Genomic DNA, 27046 nt, shown 5'->3' on the forward strand with positions numbered 1-27046 from the left:
TTAAAACGTGATGAATGAATGAGAAGATGTGTAGTTAAAAAGTGATGAATAAATTAATGACAATATTTGTAGTTAAAAATGGTTAATGAGAAGATGGGTACCGTATTTTCCGCACTATATGGCGCACCTTCAATGAATGGCATATTTCAAAACTTTGTTCATATATAAAGATTATAAGGCGCACCTATGTCAACAAAACAGTCAGATAGGTCAGTCAAACTTTATTAATAGATTCCAAACCAACGTTCTGACAACTCTGTTCACTCCCAAAATGAATAAACAGCTGATTTACTCGTGTTACGTAAATCAAACGTTAGTGCAATCACAATATAGTAACACTGGAAATAGTGCAGAGCAATAACAATATATCAATAACTCAACGTTGCTCAAATGTTAATGTCACACAACACAACACACAAAACAAACATGTAAAGCTCACTTTATGAAGTTATTCCTCATTCACGAATCCCTCAAATTCTTCTTCTTCAGTGTCCGAATTAAACAGTTGAGCGAATACGACATCCAACATGGCTGGCTCCATCTCGTCGAAGTCGTCATTAATGGAGTCAGTGTCGCTGCTGTTTAGCAGTTCAGTGACAATTCCTGCCTTCCTGAAAGCTCGGACCACAGTTGAGACTGATATATCAGCCCAGGCATTTACCGTCCACTGGCAGATAGTGGCGTATGTCGTCCGGTGTTGTGCCGGATGATGCACCCCCGGCGTAGAATGCACCCCCTGACGGGAGTGTTATATCTAACAAAAGCCCACACTTAAACTTTCCACGTGCAAGATTAAAAAATGTTATTTAATAAGAAGCCAAAAGTGCAAAAACAATAATGTTCGTGTTGGAGGAGCTGTGAATGAATGAAATATGACATCCGTGCTGCAGTCTGCAGGTGTACCTAATGTTGTGGCCCAGCAGCGACTGCAGCACGGATTTCATATTTCATTCATTCACAACTCCTCCAACACGAACATTGTTTTTGCACTTTTAGCTTCTTATTAAATAACTTTTTTTAATAGATTCAATCTTGCACGTGGAAACTGTAAGTGTGGGCTTTAGGTGATATAACACTCTCGTCAGGGGGTGCATTCTACGGCGGGGGTGCATTATCCGGCACAACGCTGTCTCCCTGTCTTGGTGAACGTCACGTGTGTTCGCCTTCTGTCATCCACTGTTCCCACGCAGTTAGCAGTCTAGCTTCGAATGCCCTGTTGACACCAATATCTAGCGGCTGGAGTTCTTTTGTCAATCCACCCGGAATGACGGCGAGTATTGAATTAAGCGCGTGAGCGTGTCTCTTAATGTGATGTTATGAGCTAGCGAATATAACAACTACACTACCCAGCATACAACGGTAGTGACGAGCATGCGCGGTAGCCCTGAGAAGCGTTGTTGTATGCCGGCAGTTAGAATGTGGTTATGAGCACGCTGTGAGTAAACGTTGAGAACTCAGCCAACACGCCTCGTCTGCATTATTTATAATTAGACAGACAACACACTTAATAGGAGCCATTTTGGGGTCTTTACATAAACACACAAATGGAAATGAAACGTCACATATCCCAGCATGCACCGCGCTCTTCTTCTTCTTCTACGGGGGCAGCTGCTTACCGTAGAAGAAGAAGTGCTTTTTCTTCTTCTACGGGGGCAGCTGCTTACCGTAGAAGAAGAAGTGCTTTTTCTTCTTCTACGGGGGCAGCTGCTTACCGTAGAAGAAGAAGCACTTCTTCTGTAGTAGAATTTCTGACCTTTGACCTATATTGCACGTCTATCAAGAATGTATGCTCATTTAATTTCTCTTCTATTCTGTGCCAGTGGGACAAAAGTGAATATTAAGTCGTGCCAACCTGTCTACAGAATGTGTTGACTGTCTAAAGGATTCGAGTTGTTATGGAACAGATAGGGATAACAAAAACAATCGTGACGCATTAGATAACAAACAATGACGCACAAGAGACATATAAAAAATGGCAGAAGACCGGAACTCGACAGTGATTTTGGCTTGTGTGTGTCTTGTTTACTCCGGAGTAACATGTGGTCTGTCTGCACGGCCAACTTAATTCAACCTGCACTTCTGATAATGGGTAAATAAATTTGTTGTACTAAACTACTTTTGTTGCCTGTTTAAGCTTCGGACAATCCACTACACAAATTGGCGTCACGAACAGGATGGTTTAGAAGCTACAGGTCGACAGCCGCTCCCGCTCTCTCTGTCAGGCAGACAGTGTGCTGCACGCGCGCATCTAATACAAGGTAAGCAGTTTGCTTTAAAGTGTAAACATTTTCTGCCTGGAGAGAGCCGGATCGATAAGACTAATTGCTGAATCTATTTTTGATAAAAGATAGGTTTAGTCAGGTTCTCCAAAAACAACCTGGAATGGGGTAAATTATGGTTGGATTGAGTTGTTTTATATGTGATCATTTGTCTGTGTGTTTGTTGAAAACTTGTGATTTCTTGTTTTTAACATAAGGGGATTGTTGATAGAATTTTGGTGGTTTGGAGTGTTTTTGGAGCGTAGACTATGTGAGATGAAAAATTTCTTTTAACCTCTTCATCCTCTGTCGTTGTTGGCAGAGGATGCTTTTTTCTGCAAGTACATTAGGTTAGCCGGAGTTGGATACAGCTAAATTATAGGCAAGAGTTGCTAACTGGTGTGACATTTGGCCCATACAAATTGATGACGTCTATGAAGGTGCGACATATCTGTTTATGTGGAAACTGCAGCGGTGGGAAAAGCCTCTTATAGGTGACCGCTCATTGACTCCGGTAAAGGAGATCAACTGAGCGTATAGCTGTCACGACAAATTTGGAAATTTGCTGCAAATAGACAGGTATTGATCGGGCTGCATATGGTAGAGCTTTGGTGAAACTTGGTGAAACTGTATGGACTGACCAGACACGAGTCTGTAGGATTGCGGGGTGATTCCCCGGGGTCCTACTGGGCGATAGGCCAGGTTTTTCCGTGTTGGTCAGGGATAACGCAGGTGCTGCTCCAATGAAACGGGTTAATCGCCGTTTTATGAGCAATGATGGAACCTGGTTTTTGTGATATGAGACGGCCGATTCCACAAAAGCACGCGTGCATTAGTTGTTTATATTGGTCCGGACCAGGGGGGCGTGGTTTGTGGGATAAGTGTGTGTGTTTTTTAAATTTATATATATATATCTGCGTATTGTAATAACATTTGTGTAGCACCTGCAGGTTTTATCTGTGTTATTCCCCTCTTCTGAAAGGCAAGCATACCCCCTCCTCCTCTCCTCCTCACCTCCTTCCCTCACGCTTTTGTGAGAGTTCCCTCACGCTTTTTTCGCACCCCCGCTTCTTTTGCAAAAGTGGGAAATTGTCCAAAATGTGTGTGCGTGTGAGAAAATAGACAAAGTTATGTACAGAAAACACATGAGTGAATGATCCATCCATATAATTATTTTCTTCCGCTTATCAAGAGGTTGAATCGCGGAGGCAGCAGCTTAAGCAGGGAAGCTCCCCCTCTTTGGCGCTGCGAGCGAATTCCAGTCATTTGAATTTGTTTTTAACTATACTGGTGATTGTGACTGTGCGATATTACAGTTGTTTTACACACAGATTTTGAGTACGGGAAAAAAGGCTCTTGCTCGCTGGTAAATTCTCTGTGTGTGAGTGACTGTGTGACGCATATAAAGAAAAAAAAAGAAAAAAAAAAGGAGTCTCAGCTGGGAGACATTTTGAGATAAGAGTGTGTCAGAAGTGGCGAGGCTGTGTGAGTGTCAGCTGTACGAGGCATTGGTTCGAAGACGAGTGACACTGTTAGCATTGAGCTGGGTTAGCATTGTGTTAGCATAGCATTGAGCTGGGTTAGCATTGGGTTGGCATAGCATTGGGCTAGGTTAGCAAAAATTTGCTTACTGAGGCATAGTAAGGCTAAGTTAGCATCTAGCTTGGCATTACTAAGTGTGGTTGAACAGTTATTCTCGGTCTGTAGAGTGTGCTAGTAGTAGGTGCTTGCTAAGTCCAGTAAAATAATAGATATATGGAAAATTACACGTTTAAATATCAATAAATAAATACGGATTGTGGGACATTGAAACATTGTTTAATTCATCAGTCATTTATATGTTTAGTATACTTATTTTTTTGTCATGAATTGTGCTCGGGTTAGTAATAGATAGATAGATGAACAGATAACACGTTATTGATTCCTTCAGGAGAGTTCCCTCAGGAAGAGGAAGTAAAAAGTAAACAGTAACTAATAAGAGTATAAATGGAAACAAAACAGAAAAATATTACAAGGAGAATAAAAAGAGAACAGTAAAATAAGAATATAATAAGAGAAACTAGGCATTAACGACCATGATATAAAAAAGTATTGCACTGTTATTGTTTTGCATTCCCTGTCATCCTAGCCCCCCCAAAGAGGAGTTGTACAGTCTAATGATGTATGAGACAAAGGATTTTTTTATAGGCTAAACCAGTAGTTCTCAAAGGAGGATATGGTGTTTCCGCCCGGACAAAAAAGGGGGGTACTTGAAGGTATGCCAAGGGGTACCTGAGATTTTAAATATTTTAAAATAGCGACAATTCAAAATCCTTTATAAATATAATTATAGAAGAATAATTCTTCAACAAAATAAATATTTAGAATTAAGTTCACGAGCCCAGATGGATCTCTATTGCAATATCCAAAGAAGGTTGATGATTGATTATATGTATAGAAATCTTTATTATAATTTAATCACTTGTTTAATTTTTAAAACGTTTTAGTTATTCTTATATTTTTGGTCTAAATAAGTCAATTGAGACCACAACAAATGAGCAATATGGTGCACTGTTATACAATTTAATAAATCAGAAAATGATGACATTATGCTGTATTTTATTTCATTATTTTACTGGGAAAAAAAAAAGGTTGAAAACCACTGCCCTAAATCATATCTAAAGCTAAAATTATTTTATAAGACTGATTATTTTGGATTATTGTGTTTGTATTGTGAGAGAAGGAGATAAAGTGAGAGAGAGAGGAGGAGAGAGCAGGTGAAAAAACAGATTGAGGGTGAAGAGGATGGTTTGAGAAAATATGGGAAAAGGATGTTTATAACCTTACGTTATGTGAATGGTTTCTAGGAGAACAGAAAATAGAAACATTGTGTGAAGTGTAAGGAAGAGATGGATACAGGATGTTGTTTGTAAAGGAAAACGAAAGTGAAGAAAAGATAAGAAAGTGACAAATGAAGGTATTCGTAAATGGTATGCTGTTGATTGTGGTTAGCTGCAAGTTTGTTTATTTGTTTGTTTAGTTGTTTGAGTGAAAGGGGAAGAAATCAATAGGAATAATTACATGCAAAATGGAATAAAACTATGAGTGCGATAGATAATGAATGAATAGATGAAATAAGTTTATTTTGGTCATATAATCAACCATCAACCAATTTGTGTGAGCAGTTTAACAGTAAATTAGACATATTAACAATCATACACATTTACACACAGAACAAAAAAGAAAAAGAATGACCGAAAAAAAAGGATAGGCGGAAGCCAAAGCTTATATTGGCCTATGATATACATTTACTGAACATTAAATTACCTGGAACATCAACGTTAAAAGATGAAAGTAATTGTTACTATATTTTATAATGTTAAAAAAACTTTACCTTTCAAAGGTCTCCAAAACCATAACAAAAAACTACATGTGTTCAGCTCATCACTGAGGATGGTACATCATTTAACTCCTAAAACTGAAATACATTTGTGTTTTTATTTTATTTTACTTGACCTATTTCAAAAATCAATATCCCCCGTAAATGATAGTTTTCTCCTCATAATGTAAACAAGCTAAGAATACAAACTGGAAGGCTGTTGTTCTTTACTCGGAAACATAATTGCCATTGTTTTAAAATTAAATTATCTGAACATTTAACACATTATGACTTATAAAAAATAGATTGGTATGATCATAACAATAATGCTTTGTGTAATATTGAAATGAGCCTTTTAAGTTTAAGTATTGGGTCTATATTTCTTCTATAAACATTTCCCCAAACTTCAAAACAATATTACATATGGAAAAATAAATGAATAATATAACATGTGCAGACATTTCTTATTCAGCATGTTTTACTTTATACCGAACAGCAATGGATTTGGATATTTTTCTTTAATATGTTCAATATGCGGCTTCCAACATATTAATGATCAATTACTATTCTCAAGAATGTAGTTCATATACTCTGTCAATTTCCAATTGATTCAACTTTAATTTTTGTTTCACAATTTGACTTTGCACCCTGGACAGGTCGCTACCTCATCACAGGGCCAACACAGATAGATAGACAGACAACATTCACACACTAGGGCAAATTTAGTCTTATTAATTTCTACATATTGAGATCTATTACTTAAAATAACTACTTAACCACTGTTGTGAAACACCTTTCTAATTTATGGGAGTATTGGGATAGGATTGAGGAAGATGTCTGCTGTGGTGGTGGTTAGTTTGGAAATCAATTTAATAAAAGTAAGTTTAAGTCAGGTAACTTTAAAGTGCAGTCCAACATTTTAGTTTGGAGTAATTTATAGTTTTATTTAGACATTGCAGTACACCATACCATACGCCCGGGAATCGTTTTTGGTGATTTGGCTCCCAAAATTTTTTGTAGTCTTTGGTATGACTCGGCCGGAGTTTTGAACTTCCGACCTGCCAATCTAAGGGCGGACACTCTAACCACTAGGCCACTGAGATGAAGGAGGCAAACCAAATCTCAACAGCTTTCAATTAGCTACAGATTTTGAGAGTATAATGCGAATAACTATAACTTTACAACTGTTTGCTGTGAATAGTGTTGAATAATAATTACAAATAACAGCCTACATTAATAATTAGAATAAGAGCCGATATGTAAAGTGTTAAAAAGAGGAGAAGTGTGATTAGGTCTGGCGCTTAGAAAATGGCCTTGTGTGTTTGTTGTGACTAGGTTGGATAACCAGTCGGAGACAGGCAAGGCTTTGTTTGTGTGGCGTTTTTCCAGGAAAGGGCAGACTCAAAGTGCTTCACAGACAACAAAGTGAAATGAAAGACAATAAAAGCAAAATTAAAATGCAGACAATAAAAATAAAAACAGTGCGGACGTTAAAAGTTAAAAGATTAAAAGATTTAGCTGAAAAATAAGGAGAAACGTGAATAAATACATTTTGTTTTGGAGAATATCACGTACAGCAGGAGGTCAGAGTGCAAGCATGACAGCTTGCTCGCGGCTACTGATAGACAAATTATAGTTTAAATTAACTTATAGATAACCTTTAAGTGAATTAAAAGGGTACTTAAATACACATGAAGTAGTACGTATAATCTTTGAATTAAGGTTATTGATTAGCAATTAATGGGATAGTTAAGACTGTAATTTTAAAACGTGATATGCAAATTGAACTAACCGAGAGGATATGAAAACGATGGGTGTACATGTTTTGAGTTCCAAATTCTGGAGGAAAAAACCTCAACAAAACGTAAAACCATACAGACGGACTTGGGTGGTAGCCACGGTTGTGCTAGGTCAAGCGAGGGTGGAAAGGATGTGCAGCCGGGGGACTGCCAGCTTCTCTGAACAAGACAAGCTCCAAAGTTGTAGCCAGAACATGCTCACAAAAAATACAGGTGTGACAGCAGGACGAACAGCAGGATACAAACAGACCCCTGCTGGACATAAGTGTCAACGGACAATGTTCAACACAATCTTTGAAGCATTCCTTTGTGGTCAACCTGCACACACCTTGTAATGACCTGTTTACGAACTGTGCCCTGACAATTCAATACTGCACAGAAGGAACTTCCTGATGTTGCCTGACAGCACGACATCAGCTGACAACTACTGGGGACGCCTCCCAGGACGAATGGAAGACGGGGACTGCTCCAACTGTCCTAGCACTGGCTGACGGAGGTGCGTCCGTGTGTCCTGCCACCCAAACCGCCAAAGTGTATGATCACCAATTAGACGACTCATAATAGGAGCCTTTTGACTCTTATATATGGTGGGACTCAAGGTATGGCCGCTCATGTGAACTATCCTTACAACAATTAGAATGGTATAAGATGAACAACTAATGACCCACATTGTTCCTTTGCTCTCTGTCCTGCCTACGAAACCAAAAATGTAGGTCAAATGATAAAACAGGGCGTAGCTGCCGCTGATTGAACCGATACGCAAATACCACATTTTCAATTATTTCGGTTGTCTGTTAAAAACAAAGCTATTGGCTGCAATTTGGACATTCCTGCTGTAGGCTACAAAGAGCTAGCAGCTACACAACAGCTGAGCTAAAACAAAATTTAAGCATATCAAATAATTGTAGTTGCTTATTACATACACAAAGTCGCAGAGAGACAGAAGTCTGTAGAAAGTATTCAGTAACAAACGTGTCCGCATTATTAAACTTTCTACCACAGGAAATATACTGAACAAATACAGCAGTTACTGTCAGACTCTAATCCGGAATACCTTGTCTATCAGACACATGGTTAAAACCCACAACACCTTTCGTTCTAATTAATGTCCCGGGGGACAAGATTACACAAAAGACAGATCGAGTGACAAAGGGGGGAGGAATTATGATTTATGAAAGGGAAAACATTAAAAGTAGATCAATTTGAGTATGTTGAAATTAAAATCACATTTTCCTCAGAAATGTATTTCAAGGTAATTGTAGTATACCGACCGACCACAGCTAAAGACATTTTTCTTGATTCATTTTCAGACATCCTCAAACAGCATAGTATGAAAGAAGTAACGTCATGGGGGACGTTAATCTGGACTGGTTAAATAAAACACGTAGAAAGAAACTTAAGGATATTTTAAACGGCTTCTACATGATACAAATGATAAGCAGCCCTACTAGAATTACATTTGGATGACAAAAATCAAAGAGAACATCTGTAAATACACGAATACAAAACCAGAAAGAAGAGTGCTAAAATAAAAATACCATTGGATTCTAATAGACATGAGGACTCAGCTCTCATAAGAGCAATTATAACAGGTCTAAATACAGATCGTATGATTTAAAAGTTTGGAGGAACAAAGTTACAATGTTTATGCGGAAGTCTAAGGCTGACTTTCACTTACAAATAATCAAAAGGTGCAAAAGGGAACATTAGAAAGTATGGAAAACCAGAAAAAAACTTACGGAAAGAGAACAAACAAGAAACAACACTATAACATTAAATATCAATGGCGCTACTATCGCAGACAGTCTGGACATAAGTAATAATTTTAATGAACATTTCATCCAGTCTGTACAAACCCTGAATAAAAAGTCCCTCAAAATCAGTGCAAATAATTGTCATTTATTCATATGGACTAATTTTAGAATTAACAAATGAAACAAAGTTAAACAAAATCTTCACTGCATTATCAGACTCACGATCTAGATATATATATATATGGGTTGGACACTATCTTCCTAAAAACATATAAGGATTGTATTATTGCTCGTATAACAACAATTGATAAATAAATCAATAACAGAAAAGACTTTCCCTACCACGTCGAGAAACTGCTACTATGATTAAATCCATAAAGCAGGAAATAAAGAAGACCAGAACATGTACAGACCAATTAGCCTTCTCCACGTTATAACAAAAGGAATAGAAAATTGAAATTAAAAAGTGGCTTTGGAGCAATCAAGGCTGCTCACACGGTCACTAAGAGGGGCATTATGTTGACACATCAATTTAATGAGTATTATATTTATCCATGAGAGCATTTTTGTTGTAGATTGTGAGGTATGGCTGTTAAAATCTTGGTTGTTGTTATGAATGATGACAGATGTGAACAAGAGCATGTATTGTCTTTGTGTGATGATGTAAATAAGGTGTGGTTGTATTGCATGTTAAGTATGTGTCCATGAAGGGGCATTTGGTGACTTTTCTTATAATTGATTACATGCTACAGTATGATTATTTTTTGATTAATTATTGATTATTATGAATGTATATATTCATTATGATTAATTAGTGTCATAATTTTATTGCTTGATTTGTGGATCCCCTTAATTTAGGTAGCCAGGGACTACAGATGGAAAGTAGCTATTTAGATATAATCTGGTACAGAACATATCTGTTTCTGAACTTAATGTTTCTGTGCATTGTCCCATCATAGATAGACTAAATTAAATACAACTATTTAGTGAATTATTGAGGCCACAATAATTCACTAGGTGTTGTAAAATATCAAAGTACTATTGCAAAAGCGAACAGTGACCTCAAACATGACCTGTCCTCCGCCTCTGTTCTTGCTGCGCTTGACTATCAGCTGCCTTTTCTTTTTCTTGGATGTTTCTGAAACTACTAATACTACTACTACTATTACTATTATTATTACTACGACTAACACTGTCCCTGTGAGAGGGACAGAGGGGGGAGGTGAGTTTGGATTGGGTCAAGTTTGAGCGTGTTGAGGTTTTATTTAATCGATATGATCAATCAAGGATAAAGGAACGTAATGATTTAGATTGACAATTGCAGTGGTTGGCGGAAGCAACCCCACCCTCAAAGGAGGGTGCCAATTCAGTAATTAAATGTTTTGTGAATTATCTAATATCCCGACATGGTTTCCCCAAAAAGATTAGGTCAAACAACGGCACCTATTTTAAGAAAACAGGTTAATCTTCTTCAGTCACAAGATCAGCACTTCTCAGGACCAGCAGCTTCCTAGGAAGGTGGAAAGACCATGAGACCAAAATGGTAAGTTTGCAAAATGTAGAATTTGTGTGCCAGTTCCTCTGTGCAGATTTGAGGATGAAAGCAGCCACTCCAGATTCCCTTGCACTCGCTAAGAGGGGCACGGTCAAAGCAAATCCAGGATCAACACCCGATACCTGACTGGAAGGAACCGAGAGGAGAGACAACACCTTGCCAGCGATGACGAGAACAACTAAGGTTGCCAGCCAATGTGTCCACCGGGACTCCAGCAGCTGTGGAAAGAAGTGTCGGGAGTGCCGAAGCGGCGAGGAGGCCTAGAAGCAAGCCGAGGGCCTGGACCAAAGCCCCACGCCCCATACTCTGCCCCCGCCCCCACAGCTCCAACTTTTTCTCAGCTTTTCCCCAAAGCGGCCAGCGCGCACATGCCATTGCACAGTCTGCCCAATGGACTGAACCACACCCCAAGAAGAGACAGAGACAGACTGAGTGGATCGCTTTCTTCACCAGGGCAGCCGAAAGCCCAACGAGGTGTCGGCAGGCCACCAGCCTGAGGCACCACCGAGCCATCTATACGAGCACTAATCGAACATGGACTCATACGAAATTCAGTTGTGTGTTCAAAATCAATTGATAATTAACAATATTGGTAACTACATTCATTGCAAATGCCGGGAAAAATATTTTTGCAGATGTCTTACAGTCATAAGTCTATATACATTCATCTATTTATGTTCAATGATGTTCATGATCAAAGTATTTGTTATTCCTTTACTAAATCAAAGGGTAGGCCACTAATTGTGTTCTGTGAGATGGTTTTACTGCAGGCTGGTAACAGCGATCGCTCTGAAGGAGGGTCATAGATGGAATTTTTGCCTCGTATAAAAACATTGAGGTTTTTGCCTCTATCTGTCATCAGAAATTGTTTTGGTCCAGGGTCTTAAGACCCTGGAAGGCGGGTATGTAGTAGAATTTCTGACCTTTGACCTATATTGCATGTCTATCAAGAATGTACGCTCATTTAATTTCTCTTCTATTCTGTGCCAGTGGGACAAAAGTGAATATTAAGTCGTGCCAACCTGTCTACAGAATGTGTTGACTGTCTAAAGGATTCGAGTTGTTATGGAACAGATAGGGATAACAAAAACAATCGTGACGCATTAGATAAAAAATGACGCACAAGAGACATATAAAAAATGGCAGAAGACCGGAACTCGACAGTGATTTTGGCTTGTGTGTGTCTTGTTTACTCCGGAGTAACATGTGGTCTGTCTGCACGGCCAACTTAATTCAACCTGCACTTCTGATAATGGGTAAATAAATTTGTTGTACTAAACTACTTTTGTTGCCTGTTTAAGCTTCGGACAATCCACTACACTTCTAAGGGGAAAAAAGATGGCAGCTGTTTACCGTAGTTGTGAGACCTAAACTTTATGAAAATGAATATGAATATGAATCCATATATAAGGCGCACCGGATTATAAGGCGCACTGTCAGCTTTTGAGAAAATGTGTGGTTTTTAGGTGCGCCTTATAGTGTGGAAAATACGGTAGTTAAAAATTGATGAATGAATGGAGAAGATTTGTAATTAAAAGTAATAAATGAATGAGAAGATTTGCAGTTAAAAAGTGATGAATGAATGAGAAGATTTGCAGTTAAAAGTGCCGAATGAATGAATGAGAAGATTTGCAGTTAAAAAATGGATGAATGAATGAGATTTGCAGTTAAAAGTGACGAATGAATGAATGAGAAGATTTGCAGTTAAAAGTGACGAATGAATGAATGAGAAGATTTGCAGTTAAAAAGTGACAAATGAATGAATGAGAAGATTTGCAGTTAAAAAGTGACGAATGAATGAATGAGAAGATTTGCAGTTAAAAAGTGATGAATGAATGAATGAGAAGATTTGTAATTAAAAGTAATGAATGAATGAGAAGATTTGCAGTTAAAAAATGGATGAATTAATGAGATTTGCAGTTAAAAGTGACAAATGAATGAATGAGATTTGCAGTTAAAAGTGACGAATGAATGAATTAGAAGATTTGCAGCTAAAAAGTGACGAATGAATGAATTAGAAGATTTGCAGTTAAAAGTGACGAATGAATGAATGAGAAGATTTGCAGTTAAAAAGTGATGAATGAATGAGATTTGTAAATAAAAGTAATGAATGAATGAGAAGATTTGCAGTTAAAAAATGGATGAATGAATGAGATTTGCAGTTAAAAGTGACAAATGAATGAATGAGATTTGCAGTTAAAAGTGACGAATGAATGAATTAGAAGATTTGCAGTTAAAAAGTGACAAATGAAGGAATGAGAAGATTTGCAGTTAAAAAGTGATGAATGAATGAGAAGATTTGTAGTTAAAAAATGGATGAATGGGTGAATGAGAAGATTTGCAGTTAAAAGTGACAAATGAATGAATGAGATTTGCAGTTAAAAGTCACGAATGAATGAATGAGAAGATTTGCAGTTAAAAAGTGACGAATGAATGAATGAGAAGATTTGCAGTTAAAAAGTGACGAATGAATGAATGAGAAGATTTGCAGTTAAAAAGTGACGAATGAATGAATGAGAAGATTTGCAGTTAAAAGTGACGAATGATTGAATGAGAAGATTTGCAGTTAAAAAGTGACGAATGAATGAATGAGAAGATTTGCAGTTAAAAAATGACGAATGAATGAATGAGAAGATTTGCAGTTAAAAAGTGATGAATGAATGAGATTTGTAATTAAAAGTAATGAATGAATGGGAAGATTTGCAGTTAAAAAATGGATGAATGAATGAGATTTGCAGTTAAAAGTGACGAATGAATGAATGAGAAAATTTGCAGTTAAACATTGATGAATGAATGAGAAGATTTGCAGTTAAAAGTGACGAATGAATGAATTAGAAGATTTGCAGTTAAAAAGTGACAAATGAATGAATGAGAAGATTTGCAGTTAAAAGTGACAAATGAATGAATGAAAGAAGATTTGTAGTTGTAATTACCGTTGCAGACGGGCTGGGTGTGTGAGGGCGTGTTGTAAAGCACAGCGCTAACATCGTAGTATCCTGTCTTGCACGCACACACGTATGAAGCCAGCGTGTTGATGCATTGTGAGTTCTGGGGACACGCGTGTCTGTGTGACGCACACACATCTGCACCTGACACAACAAACACACAATTCCACAAAAGATACAACCATGTGTGACGCACACATCTGTACCTGACACAACAAACACACAAAACACACAATTCCACAAAAGACAACCATGTGCATTCTGGGGACACGTGTGGCTGTGTGATGCACACACGTCTGCACTTGACACAACAAACACACAATTCCACAAAAGACAACTATTAGTGGCTGTGTGATGCACACATCTGCACCTGACACAACACACAATTCCACAAAAGACAACCATTGGGGGCTGTGGGATCCACACATATCTGCACTTGACACATCAAACACACAATTCCACACAAGACACAACCATGTGCATTCTGGAGACATGTGTGACTGTGTGATGCACACACGTCTGCACTTGACACAACAAACACACAATTCCACAAAAGACAACTATTAGTGGCTGTGTGATGCACACATCTGCACCTGACAACACACAATTCCACAAAAGACAACCATTGGGGGCTGTGGGATGCACACACATCTGCACCTGACACAACAAACACACGATTCCACAAAAGACAACCATGTGCATTCTGGGGACACGTGTGGCTGTGACACACACACACACACACACACACACACACACACACACACACACACACACACACACACACACACACACACACACACACACACACACACACCTCTGCACCTGACACATCAAACACACAATTCCACACATGACACAACCATGTGCATTCTGGGGACATGTGTGACTGTGTGATGCACACACATCTGCACCTGACACAACAAACACACAATTCCACAAAAGACAAATGGGAATTCTGGGGACACGCGTCACACACAGATCTGCAACTGACACAACACACAATTAGACAAAAGACACAACCATGTGAATTCTGGGGACACGTGTAATGCACACACATCTGCACCTGACACTACAAACACACAAAAGACACAATTACACAAACGACACAACCAAGTTAATTCTGGGGAGACGTGTAATGCACACACATCTGCACCTGACACTACAAACACACAAAAGACACAATTCCACAAAAGATACAACTATGTGCATTCTGGGGACATGTGTGACTGGTTGACACACACACATCTGTACCTGACACAACAAACACACAAAACACACAATTCCACAAAAGACACAACCATTTGCATTCTGGGGACACATGTGACACACACACACATCTGCACCTGACCCAACAAACACACAAAACACACAATTCCACAAAAGACACAACCATGTGCATTCTGGGAACACATGTGACACACACATCTGCACCTAACACAACAAACACACAATTCCACAAAAGACAACCATGTGCATTCTGGGGACACGTGTGACTGTGTGACACACACATCTGCACCTGACACAACAAACACACAATTCCACAAAAGACAACCATGTGCATTCTGGGGACACGTGTGACACACATATCTGCACCTGACACAACAAACACACAATTCCAGAAAAAAACACAAACATGTGCATTCTGGGGACACGTGTGACACACATATCTGCACCTGTCACAACAAACACACAACGATGTGAAACAATGGTAAATAAGTTTCCTCTCCTACTGTTCCAGTAAAGGACGCCATCTTTAACGGAGACATCAGTGCTGTGTAGAGATTCTATGAAGTCCATGTGAAGTTGCACCGGCAGCGGCATGAAGTCTTCTTGTTGGTCCGCCTCAAAAAGCATGAGAAGAACCTCTGTGTTGTTGGGCTCAGATGCAGGTTCTACTGAAGCTAGCTCAACACGCACCGCTGGATGGAAATCACTCAGCAACAACTGCAGCTGGAGGCCACACACAAACACAACATTTAGGCCACGCCCATCATCACAACATTTGCACCAAACCCCTCAGAACATTGAGGCCACACCCCCATCAGAACAATTAGGCCACACCCATCCATCAGAACATTTAGGCCACACCCATCCATCACAACATTAAGGCCACACCCATCCATCACAACATTTAGGCCACACCCACCCATCATCCGAACATTTAGGCCACACCCATACATCAGCCGAACATTTAGGCCACACCCATACATCATCTGAACATTTAGGCCACACCCATACATCATCCGAACATTTAGGCCACAGCCATCAGAACATTCAAGGCACAGCCATATATCAGACAATTCAGGCCACACCCATCAGAACATTCAGGCCACACCCATCAAGAACATTCAGGCCACAGCCATCAGAACATTCAGGCCACAGCCATACGAACATTCAGGCCACAGCCATACATCAGAACATTTAGGCCACACCCATACATCATCAGAACATTTAGGTCACAGCCATACATCATCAGAACATTTAGGTCACAGCCATACATCATCAGAACATTCAGGCCACACCCGTACATCATCAGGACTATCAGGCTGCACCCGTACATCATCAGGAAATTCAGGCCGGACACGTACATCATCAGAACATTCAGGCCACACCCATACATCATTAGGACTATCAGGCTGCACCCGTACATCATCAGGACTTTCAGGCCGGACCCGTACATCATCAGGACTTTCAGGCCGGACCCGTACATCATCAGAACATTTAGGCCGCACCCGTACATCAGGACATTCAGGCGGCACCCGTACATCATCAGAACATTTAGGCCGCACCCGTATATCATCAGAACATTTAGGCCACACCCATCATCAGAACATTTAGGATACACACACACCATCAGAACATTCAGGCCACACCCATATGCCAGAACATTTAGGCTACACACATACATCAGCAGAACATTTAGGCCACACCCATACATCAGAACATTTAGCACATTTCATTTTTTCACTGATTTTGTCGATTGAATCTGGCATTTTTTACATTTTTGCATGAGTCAACAGAAGAAAGCCAAAAGGAAGTGAACATCTCACCATATTTTGGACGCTGTCCAGCATTGCTGCGGTTGCCTCGGAGATCTGGTGGTCCACATCCTCAGGCAGGGAACCCGGCACCACAAACCTTATTGCATGAACTTCTACTGCGACAAAATCAATCACTTTTAAGATAAATGCACTCATCTGAAAGGGGCAATCATGTGACCTTTTTTCAGATGGCCGTGATGTCCAACACCGCTCACGAGGAAGCCGTAGGTGGACCGGTCCACTTTGAAACACAAGGTGGTGCGCTCAGACCTCCAGTGTGCCTCACACTGCTCCCACACCTCCAGGATGTAGGTCTGGCCGTCTTGCAGCCCCGGCAGACGGAGCCACGTCTCGCTCAAGTTGCCCGCTTGGAGGCTGCTGCCGTTCTCCAGGGACAGGGCGTAGGAAAAGACCAAGGCGGAGGCGTGCGTGCCAGGGATCCACGACGCCGTGGAGTCGTTTGTGCGGTACCTGAGCGCCAGCACGCCGCGGGGGACTGGATTTTAGCACACGAGCCAACAAAACAAAGTCAGGTAACTTAGTAGTGAGTATTTTGTGTGCAGTCAGCATAAATGACCTGAAAATTTGTTTGCAGTAGACTTGTCAGTGCACTGCAAACTAAAACCACAATAACAACCCTGTCAGTCTGATTCAGTGCACTGCAAACTAAAACCACAAAACCAACCCTGTCAGTATGATTCAGTGCACTGCAAACTAAAACCACAATAACAATCCTGTCAGTATGATTCAGTGCACTGCAAACTAAAACCACAATAACAACCCTGTCAGTATGATTCCGTGCACTGCAAACTAAAACCACAATAACAATCTTGTCAGTATGATTCAGTGCACTGCAAACTAAAACCACAATAACAACCCTGTCAGTATGATTCAGTGCACTGCAAACTAAAACCACAATAACAACCCTGTCAGTATAATTCAGTGCACTGATTTTAGTTTTCATCCATGATTTCTTTGAATATTATGTTGATTATTTTTGTTTGACCTTGAATGTATGAAGTAAAAACCAAAACCTGAAAACATATTGAATACCGTATTTTCCGGACCATAGGGCGCACAGGATTATAAGTCTCACTGCCGATGAACGGTCTATTTTCGAGCTTTTTTCATATATAAGGCGCACCGGATTATAGGGCGCATTAAAGTAGTCATATCATAATCTTTTTTTTTTCTAAATTGAAAACACTTCCTTGTGGTCTACATAACATGTGATGGTGGTTATTTGGTCAAAATGTTGCATGGATTATGTTTTACAGATCATCCTCAAGTCACTTTGACAGTCGCTTCAGGATGCGCCGTTTTGTGTGTGGTCTTATTTACGTGGCTCACCTTACTTTCACATTACATTGCGAAACAAAACGCCAGATAATATGTCTTACCTTATACACACACCATAATAACACTCCTATGCACATCAAGCGGTGCGGCTTCATAGCTTACCAAAGTCGTACTAAAACATTTTGATAGATTTTTGAGCGCCGTGTGTAATGTTCTATATTTCAATGTAACATAAAATGTTGGTGTTGTTTACTTGAGTCATATTGCCATCATTATGCAGTCTACACATATCTCTTGTGTTTGACAGTCATCTACTGGTCACACTTATTACACCATGTACCAAATAAAATTGCTTTGAGGTCGGTAAGCAAAACCAGAATTATTCCGTACAAGGCGCACTGTCGAGTTTTGAGGGGAAAAAAAAATATTTTAAAGGCCTACTGAAACCCACTACTACCGACCACGCAGTCTGATAGTTTATATATCAATGATGAAATCTTAACATTGCAACACATGCCAATACGGCCGGGTTAGATTAGTAAAGTGCAATTTTAAATTTCCCGCGAAATATTCGGCTGAAAACGTCTCGGTATGTTGACGTTTGCGCGTGACGTCACGGATTGTGCGGACATATTGGGACACCATTGTGGCCAGCTATTAAGTCGTCTGTTTTCATCGCAAAATTCGACAGTATTCTGGACATCTGTGTTGGTGAATCTTTTGCAATTTGTTTAATGAACAATGAAGACAGCAAAGAAGAAAGCTGTAGGTGGGATCGGTGTATTGGCGGCTGGCTGCAGCAACACAACCAGGAGGACTTTAAATTGGATAGCAGACGCGCTACCCTGAGTACACAGCTTTGGCTTCCAAACATTTGATCGCTTGCCCGTACGTGCGTGCCGCTATGTGCATGTCACATACGTAACTTTGGGGAAATATATGTGCTGTATGAACTTTACGGAGGTGAACGGTACTTTGGGCTGTGGGATTGAGTGTGTTGTGCGGGTGTTTGAGTTGTATTGGTGGGTTATATGGACGGGAGGGGGGAGGTGTTTGTTATGCGGGATTAATTTGTGGCATATTAAATACAAGCCTGGTTGTGTTGTGGCTAATAGAGTATATATATTTCTTGTGTTTATTTACTGTTTTAGTCATTCCCAGCTGAATATCAGGTCCCACCCGCCTCTCACAGCATCTTCCCTATCTGAATCGCTTCCACTGCCCTCTAATCCTTCACTCTCACTTTCCTCATCCACAAATCTTTCATCCTCGCTCAAATTAATGGGGTAATCGTCGCTTTCTCGTTCCGAATCGCTCTCGCTGCTGGTGGTAATGATTGTAAACAATGTGCAGATGTGAGGCGCTCCACAACCTGTGACGTCATGCTACTTCCTGTACAGGCAAGGCTTTTTTATCAGTGACCAAAAGTTGCGAACTTTATCGTCAATGTTCTTTACTAAATCCTTTCAGCAAAAATATGGCAATATAGCGAAATGATCAAGTATGACACATAGAATGGACCTGCTATCCCCGTTTAAATAAGAAAATTTCATTTCAGTAGGCCTTTAAGTGCGCCTTATAGTCCGGAAAATACGGTACTATATCATACTGTATACTAGGGGTGTGGGAAAAAAATAGATTCGGATTCGAATCGCAATTCTCACGTTGTGCGATTCAGAATCGATTCTCATTTTTAAAAAATCTATTTTTTATTTTAAAAATTAACTTTAATTAATCAATCCAACAAAACAATACACAGCAATGCAATCCAATTCCAAAACCAAACCCGACCCAGCAACACTCAGAACTGCAATAAACAGAGCAATTGAGAGGAGACACAAACACAACACAAAACAATCCAAAAGTAGTGAAACAAAAATGAATATTATCAACAACAGTATCATTATTAGTTACAATTTCAACATAGCAGTGATTAAAAATCCCTCATTGACATTATCATTAGACATTTATATATTAAAAAAAAAGAACAATAGTGTCACAGTGGCTTACACTTGCATCGCATCTCATAAGCTTGACAACACACTGTGTCCAATATTTTCACAAAGATAAAATAAGTCATATTTTTGGTTCATTTAATAGTTAAAACAAATTTACATTATTGCAATCAGTTGATAAAACATTGTCCTTTACAATTATAAAAGCTTTTTAAAAAAATCTACTACTCTGCTTGCATGTCAGCAGACTGGGGTAGATCCTGCTGAAATCCTATGTATTGAATGAATAGAGAATCCTTTTGAATCGGGAAAATATCGTTTTTGAATCGAGAATCGCATTGAATCGAAAAAAATCGATTTTGAATCGAATCGTGACCCCAAGAATCGATATTGAATCGAACCGTGGGACACCCAAAGATTCGCAGCCCTACTGTATACATAGTACATCTAAACGTTATAAATATTACACAGTTTGTAAAACCATTTCCTGTGGGCATGGACCTGATTATTGTTGCTGATATTTTGATGACTTTTTTTTTTTTTTTACAATACAACAGCAAATATATACAAATATGGTAACAATATTTAGCAATTGAAAATAAAATTATTAGTGAAGTAGATATTAATAAGCACTGATCAAGCACCAGCCATTTTGTCCTGCATGAAAAAAAGTTACCTTTTTGCTGAAGCCCCACTTCAAAAAGAAATTCCCTTAGGAATAAAAATGACTGTCATTGTCAATTCTCCCCAAATAGGTTTTGAGATCTAAGAACGCATTTATTTGAGTTCTTCTCACATGGCCACGCCCCCTTTCTCTCCTTGCAATTCTGATTGCCTACAGTACCGTACGTCTCTTGTGCTTACATGAAAACGTGCATTTTTTTGGGACGGAAATTCCCGTTTCTGTTTTTCCTTCCTGGATGTTTTCATTACTGCAGCGATGGAGTCGCTCGACATGCCTCCGTCTGCAACACTCGCAGCGCGGGTTCATTATAAGGAGCGCCACAAGTTTCATGTTCCATGATTCAATCAAATAACGGGACAGAGATGGCTGGACATGAAGACGACAGAAAAGATATCTCTGACAAAAATGCAAACTTTGTGTAACTATCTTGACAACTATGAGAGGATTATATAAGTAAAGAAGAGCAGGCAGCAGCTCACACATTCTCATACTTTCTGTAACATCCAGGAAGAAATTATGTCAGCCATCTTGAAAAATGTCTAAACTGTAACCTACGTGAAGGAGTCCAGAAGTGTTTTTATTGAAATGCTGACAATATTTCAGAAACCTTACAATGTATTAAAACCATAACGTGTTATAATGTGGTATACAATGGAGTAGATGAGTTATTGTGATGTAGAGAAATGTCATATGTTGACCAATTTCCCCAGGAGATGTTCCATATTTTGAAATAAAATGTTGATGTTCCTCTTAGACACACGTAATAAAGATTGTTGATGTTTTTAGATGATCACATCAAACATTATGTCACTACTGGTCCCACTTTTCCTAAAAAATAATGTTTAACAACTTAAAGCCTTGTCCAGATGTTTACTGACATAAAATATTAATCTTTAATAACTTTTACGGCAAATTAATATGACCTCAAAATATCGATCATCAGCCTCCTTGACTACTATTAATCGGTAGCAGCCCTGAAAAAACAACAACATATCTGTCAATCTCTAATTTCCTGATTTCATATTCCCAGCAGTAGGGATGTCCGATAATATCGGACTGCCGATATTATCGGCCGATAAATGCTTTAAAATGCAATATCGGAAATTATCGGTATCGGTTACAAAATGATCGGTATCGTTTAAAAAAGTAAAATTTATGACTTTTTAAAACGCCGCTGTGTACACGGACGTAGGGAGAAGTACAGAGCGCCAATAAACCTTAAAGGCACTGCCTTTGCGTGCCGGCCCAGTCACATAATATCTACGGCTTTTCACACACACAAGTGAATGCAAAGCATACTTGGTCAACAGCCATACAGGTCACACTGAGGCTGGCCGTATAAACAACTTTAACACTGTTACAAATATGCGCCACACTGTGAACCCACACCAAACAAGAATGACAAACATTTCGGGAGAACATCTGCACCGTAACACAACATAAACACAACAGAACAAATACCCAAAACCCCTTGCAGCACTAACTCTTCCGGGACGCTACAATATACACCCCCGCTAACCCCCTCCCCGCAACTCAACCCCGCCCCCCCAACCCCACCCACCTCAACCTCCTTTATGCTCTCTCAGGTAGAGCATTTCCCAAATTCCAAGCTGCTGTTTTGAGGCATGTTAAAAAAAATAATGCACTTTGACTTCAATAATAAATATGGCAGTGCCATGTTGGCATTTTTTTCCATAACTTGAGTTGATTTATTTTGGAAAACCTTGTTACATTGTTTAATGCATCCAGCGGGGCATCACAACAAAATTAGGCATAATAATAATGTGTTAATCCCACGACTGTATATATCGGTATCGGTTGATATCGGAATCGGTAATTAAGAGTTGGACAATAACGGAATATCGGATATCGGCAAAAAAGCCATTATCGGACATCTCTACCCAGCAGGGATCGACCGATTGTCAGCGCTAATATTTAGCATTTTGAGTTATATCAGCTTTTTAAAATTGTTTAGACATTGATAATGAACAGTAATATCTAACCTCCATTGTTATCATCACTATCGTTTCAAACAAGCGTCTGCCATGTTTTAATCGGACAGAAACGTTAAAAAAAGTGGTCAGTTTGGCTCCGTCTCCACCTTTGTTCCGCCATCTAATTGGTTACGCTAACTGCACACGAGTAAGAGGCAGAGCCAATCAGAAGTGGAGGTCTTAGGCAGGATGGTCAAACTCGCCGTGGAGAAAGTAGAAGCTCCGTAAAATCAGAAAACTCAAACATGGCAGTCCTCTACATGTCACAACTACTAGGAACAAACTTCAGGGAGTTATTTATTTATTCTTATTTTTATTCACCTTCATAAGAGATGATACTGTGCCAAGGAACTCCCTGTATTTTTTTTGTAAATAAACATGCTTCATGCGTTTAAACAAAGTTGGTGTTTGTGTTAGTATTATTCTACATTTTAACGCCAATTTGTCACTTCTACTGCAAATTAATATCCGCTCTAAATATCATTATCGGCCTCTTCCATCACTAATAATTGGCATCAAAACTAAAAAAACCACATAGGTCGATGGTCGATGTCTAATTTTCAGGTTGACCTTCTGGTGGTCGAGCGTACCGATATTGACGAAGATGATTGGCCATCACCAACAATTACCTGTGTGCACCTGCAGCGTCATAGTCTCCCCACAAGCTGCTTCCACTCTTGCACGATAGCGGCGGCAGGGCTGCAGCCCCTTCACCGTGTAGTTGTTAGCGTGGGTGATGCTCTGCAGGGTGTCCTCATGGAAGATCTTGAACATGGGGTTGGAGCGGGTGCTCTTCACCTCCCAGCCCAGCGTGTAGTTGTCGGGGCCTCGCGAGATCATACGCAAGGTCTCAATGCCGGAGTGAGCTGCGGTGCAAATGGCAGCAGCTTAGCGGAATAGGTCTGGATTTCAAAAAGGTCCCCTGTCATGTCAAATAGACTTTTGAAACAAAGACAGTCTAGGGCACGGGTGTCAAATTCAGGGCCTGAGGGGCACATCTGGTCTACCACTTCACTTTAATTGGCCTGGAAATACAAACCCCGTTTTCATGAGTTGGGAAATTGTGTTAGATGTAAATATAATCTGAATACAATGATTTGCAAATCATTTTCAACGCATATTCAGTTGAATATGCTACAAAGACAACATATTTGATGTTCAAACTGATAAACTTTTTTTTTTTTTGCAAATAATCATTAACTTTAGAATTTGATGCCAGCAACACGTGACAAAGAAGTTGGGAAAGGTGGCAATAAATACTGATAAAGTTGAGGAATGCTCATCAAACACTTATTTGGAACATCCCACAGGTGAACAGGCAAATTGGGAACAGGTGGGTGCCATGATTGGGTATAAAAGTAGATTCCATGAAATGCTCAGTCATTCACAAACAAGGATGGGGCGAGGGTCACCACTTTGTCAACAAATGCGTGAGCAAATTGTTGAACAGTTTAAGAAAAACCTTTCTCAACCAGCTATTGCAAGGAATTTAGGGATTTCACCATCTACGCTCCGTAATATCATCAAAGGGTTCAGAGAATCTATGCAATCACTGCACGTAAGCAGCTAAGCCCGTGACCTTCGATCCCTCAGGCTGTACCGCACCAACAAGCGACATCAGTGTGTAAAGCAGACCTGGGCATTGTACGGCCCGCGGGCCGCATCCGGCCCTTTGCGCATCCCTGTCCGGCCCGCGTGAGGCCAATCATAAATTACAAAATAAATTTCAAAAAGTATCTATGTCGAGTGTGCAATACAACGGTGCTGCTTTTGTTTTGAAAAGCGTTATTTGTATTACTTCCGTGTGGACGTATGCGCGTGTGCGATTGTGAGTGAATTGAACGGCGCAATTACAAATTACAAAATAAAGTTTAAAAAACATCTATGTCGTGCGCGCAATACAACTGTGCTGCTTTTATTTTGAAATGTGTTATTTATGCCGTATGTCCGGGGGGAACCTGTGAGTGAAGGTGCATAGAGACAAGTGATGAGACGCTAAAAAAAGAAAAGTTGATGAGGAATGGCGTGTTTCCAACAAGACATGGACTGCCAAGTATTTCTTTACATAAATTAATGGTAAAGCCGTGTGCTTAATGTGTGGTACACAGGTTGCTGTGTTTAAATATCATTTTAATCGCCACTACACAAAGAAACACGAGGGAAAATACCGGAATGTGTCTGATTAAGCGCGCGCAAGGGAGGCTGATGCGTTGATGGTAAAACTGCAAACCCAACAAGGACTTTGTGCCATATTTCACACCCCCAGAGATGCAGCCGTCAAGACAAGTTTCGTCATTTCTCACAAAAGCGCCAGAAAAAGTAAGGCGTTTTCTGACAGAGAGTTTATTAAGGAGTGCTTATTGGACTTTGTTGCGCTGATAATGCCCGGAGACATGGACTGTTTTTTGCTAACTTTGGATGAGAGCTCTGATGCAGTCAATTAAAGAGACAACCACAGGTAATGACTTGTTCACAGAGGTAAATGCGTGTTGGGACAAGCTGGCAGGTGTGACAATCCAATCCACTTTATTTATATAGCACATTTAAACAACAAAATGTTTCCAAAGTGCTGCACAACAATATTACAAACAATATTCAAATATTATCCTTAGCTCCACCAATGACTGAATAAAAAGAAAAAACAATTACATATAAAACCAATATAAAAAACAATATAGAATAAATATGATTAAAAACTATTTTTAACAACAGATGGTTGTCCAAATCTGATGGGGAAAAATGTTGGATAATGCAGGATAAAGTGACCTTAAAAAGCAATCTGCTTTTGTATAAAGTTAAGTTAGGTTAAATGAAGTTATTATTATTATTATTAATTATTATCATCATTATTATTTATCTTATGGTATATCAAAAATAATATTGAGCAAAATTTAATTGAAATATTGTCGTGTGGCCCTCCAGCAGTGCTCGGGTTGCTTATGCGGCCCCCGGTGAAAATTAATTGCCCACCCCTGGTGTAAAGGATATCATCACATGGGCTCAGGAACACTTCAGAAACCCACTGTCAGTAACTACAGTTGGTCGCTACATCTGTAAGTGCAAGTTAAAACTCTCCTATGCAAGGCGAAAACCGTTTATCAACAACACCCAGAAACGCCGTCGGCTTCGCTGGGCCTGAGCTCATCTAAGATGGACTGATACAAAGTGGAAAAGTGTTCTGTGGTCTGACGAGTCCACATTTCAAATTGTTTTTGGAAACTGTGGACGTCGTGTCCTACGGACCAAAGAGGAAAAGAACCATCCGGATTGTTATAGGCGCAAAGTTGAAAAGCCAGCATCTGTGATGGTATGGGGGTGTATTAGTGCCCAAGACATGGGTAACTTACACATCTGTGAAGGTGCCATTAATGCTGAAAGGTACATACAGGTTTTGGAGCAACATACACTACCGTTCAAAAGTTTGGGGTCACCCAAACAATTTTGTGGATTAGCCTTCATCTCTAAGAACAAGAATAGACTGTCGAGTTTCAGATGAAAGTTCTGTTTCTGGCCATTTTGAGCGTTTAATTGACCCCACAAATGTGATGCTCCAGAAACTCAATCTGCTCAAAGGAAGGTCAGTTTTGTAGCTTCTGTAACGAGCTAAACTGTTTTCAGATGTGTGAACATGATTGCACAAGGGTTTTCTAATCATCAATCAGCCTTCTGAGCCAATGAGCAAACACATTGTATCATTAGAACACTGGAGTGATAGTTGCTGGAAATGGGCCTCTATACACCTATGTAGATATTGCACCAAAAACCAGACATTTTCAGCTAGAATAGTCATTTACCACATTAGCAATGTATAGAGTGTATTTCTTTAAAGTTAAGACTAGTTTAAAGTTATCTTCATTGAAAAGTACAGTGCTTTTCCTTCAGAAATAAGGACATTTCAATGTGACCCCAAACTTTTGAACGGTAGTGTATGTTGCCATCCAAGCAACGTTACCATGGACGCCCCTGCTTATTTCAGCAAGACAATGCCAAGCCACGTGTTACATCAACGTGGCTTCATAGTAAAAGAGTGCGGGTACTAGACTGGCCTGCCTGTAGTCCAGACCTGTCTCCCATTGAAAATGTGTGGCACATTATGAAGCCTAAAATACCACAACGGAGACGCCCGGACTGTTGAACAACTTAAGCTGTACATCAAGCAAGAATGGGAAAGAATTCCACCTGAGAAGCTTAAAAAATGTGTCTCCTCAGTTCCCAAACGTTTACAGAGTGCTGTTAAAAGGAAAGGCCATGTAACACAGTGGTGAACATGCCCTTTCCCAACTACTTTGGCACGTGTTGCAGCCATGAAATTCTAAGTTAATTATTATTTGCAAAATAAAAATAAAGTTTATGAGTTTGAACATCAAATATCTCGTCTTTGTAGTGCATTCAATTGAATATGG

The 27046-nt window shown here is 39.7% G+C and overlaps 1 protein-coding gene across 3 annotated transcripts in view; it reads right to left on the reverse strand.

The window, feature by feature from the left end:
• Positions 1–27046, reverse strand: part of LOC133662882 (uncharacterized) — a 67206-nt gene that overhangs the window by 27597 nt on the left and 12563 nt on the right. For all 3 annotated transcript variants that reach the window (XR_009828182.1, XM_062067058.1, XM_062067059.1), the window contains exons 9-13: positions 23273–23509; positions 16889–17206; positions 16720–16823; positions 15400–15619; positions 13658–13813 (exon numbers count right to left, since the gene is read on the reverse strand). Coding sequence is in view for 2 of the 3 variants with exons in the window: in XM_062067058.1 (XP_061923042.1) it covers positions 13658–13813; positions 15400–15619; positions 16720–16823; positions 16889–17206; positions 23273–23509 (1035 nt within the window). In the remaining variant the exon portion in view is untranslated. The remainder of the gene's footprint in view (positions 1–13657; positions 13814–15399; positions 15620–16719; positions 16824–16888; positions 17207–23272; positions 23510–27046) is intronic.

This window comes from Entelurus aequoreus, linkage group LG12 (genome assembly GCF_033978785.1).
Source record: "Entelurus aequoreus isolate RoL-2023_Sb linkage group LG12, RoL_Eaeq_v1.1, whole genome shotgun sequence".
NCBI classification, from domain to species: domain Eukaryota; kingdom Metazoa; phylum Chordata; class Actinopteri; order Syngnathiformes; family Syngnathidae; genus Entelurus; species Entelurus aequoreus.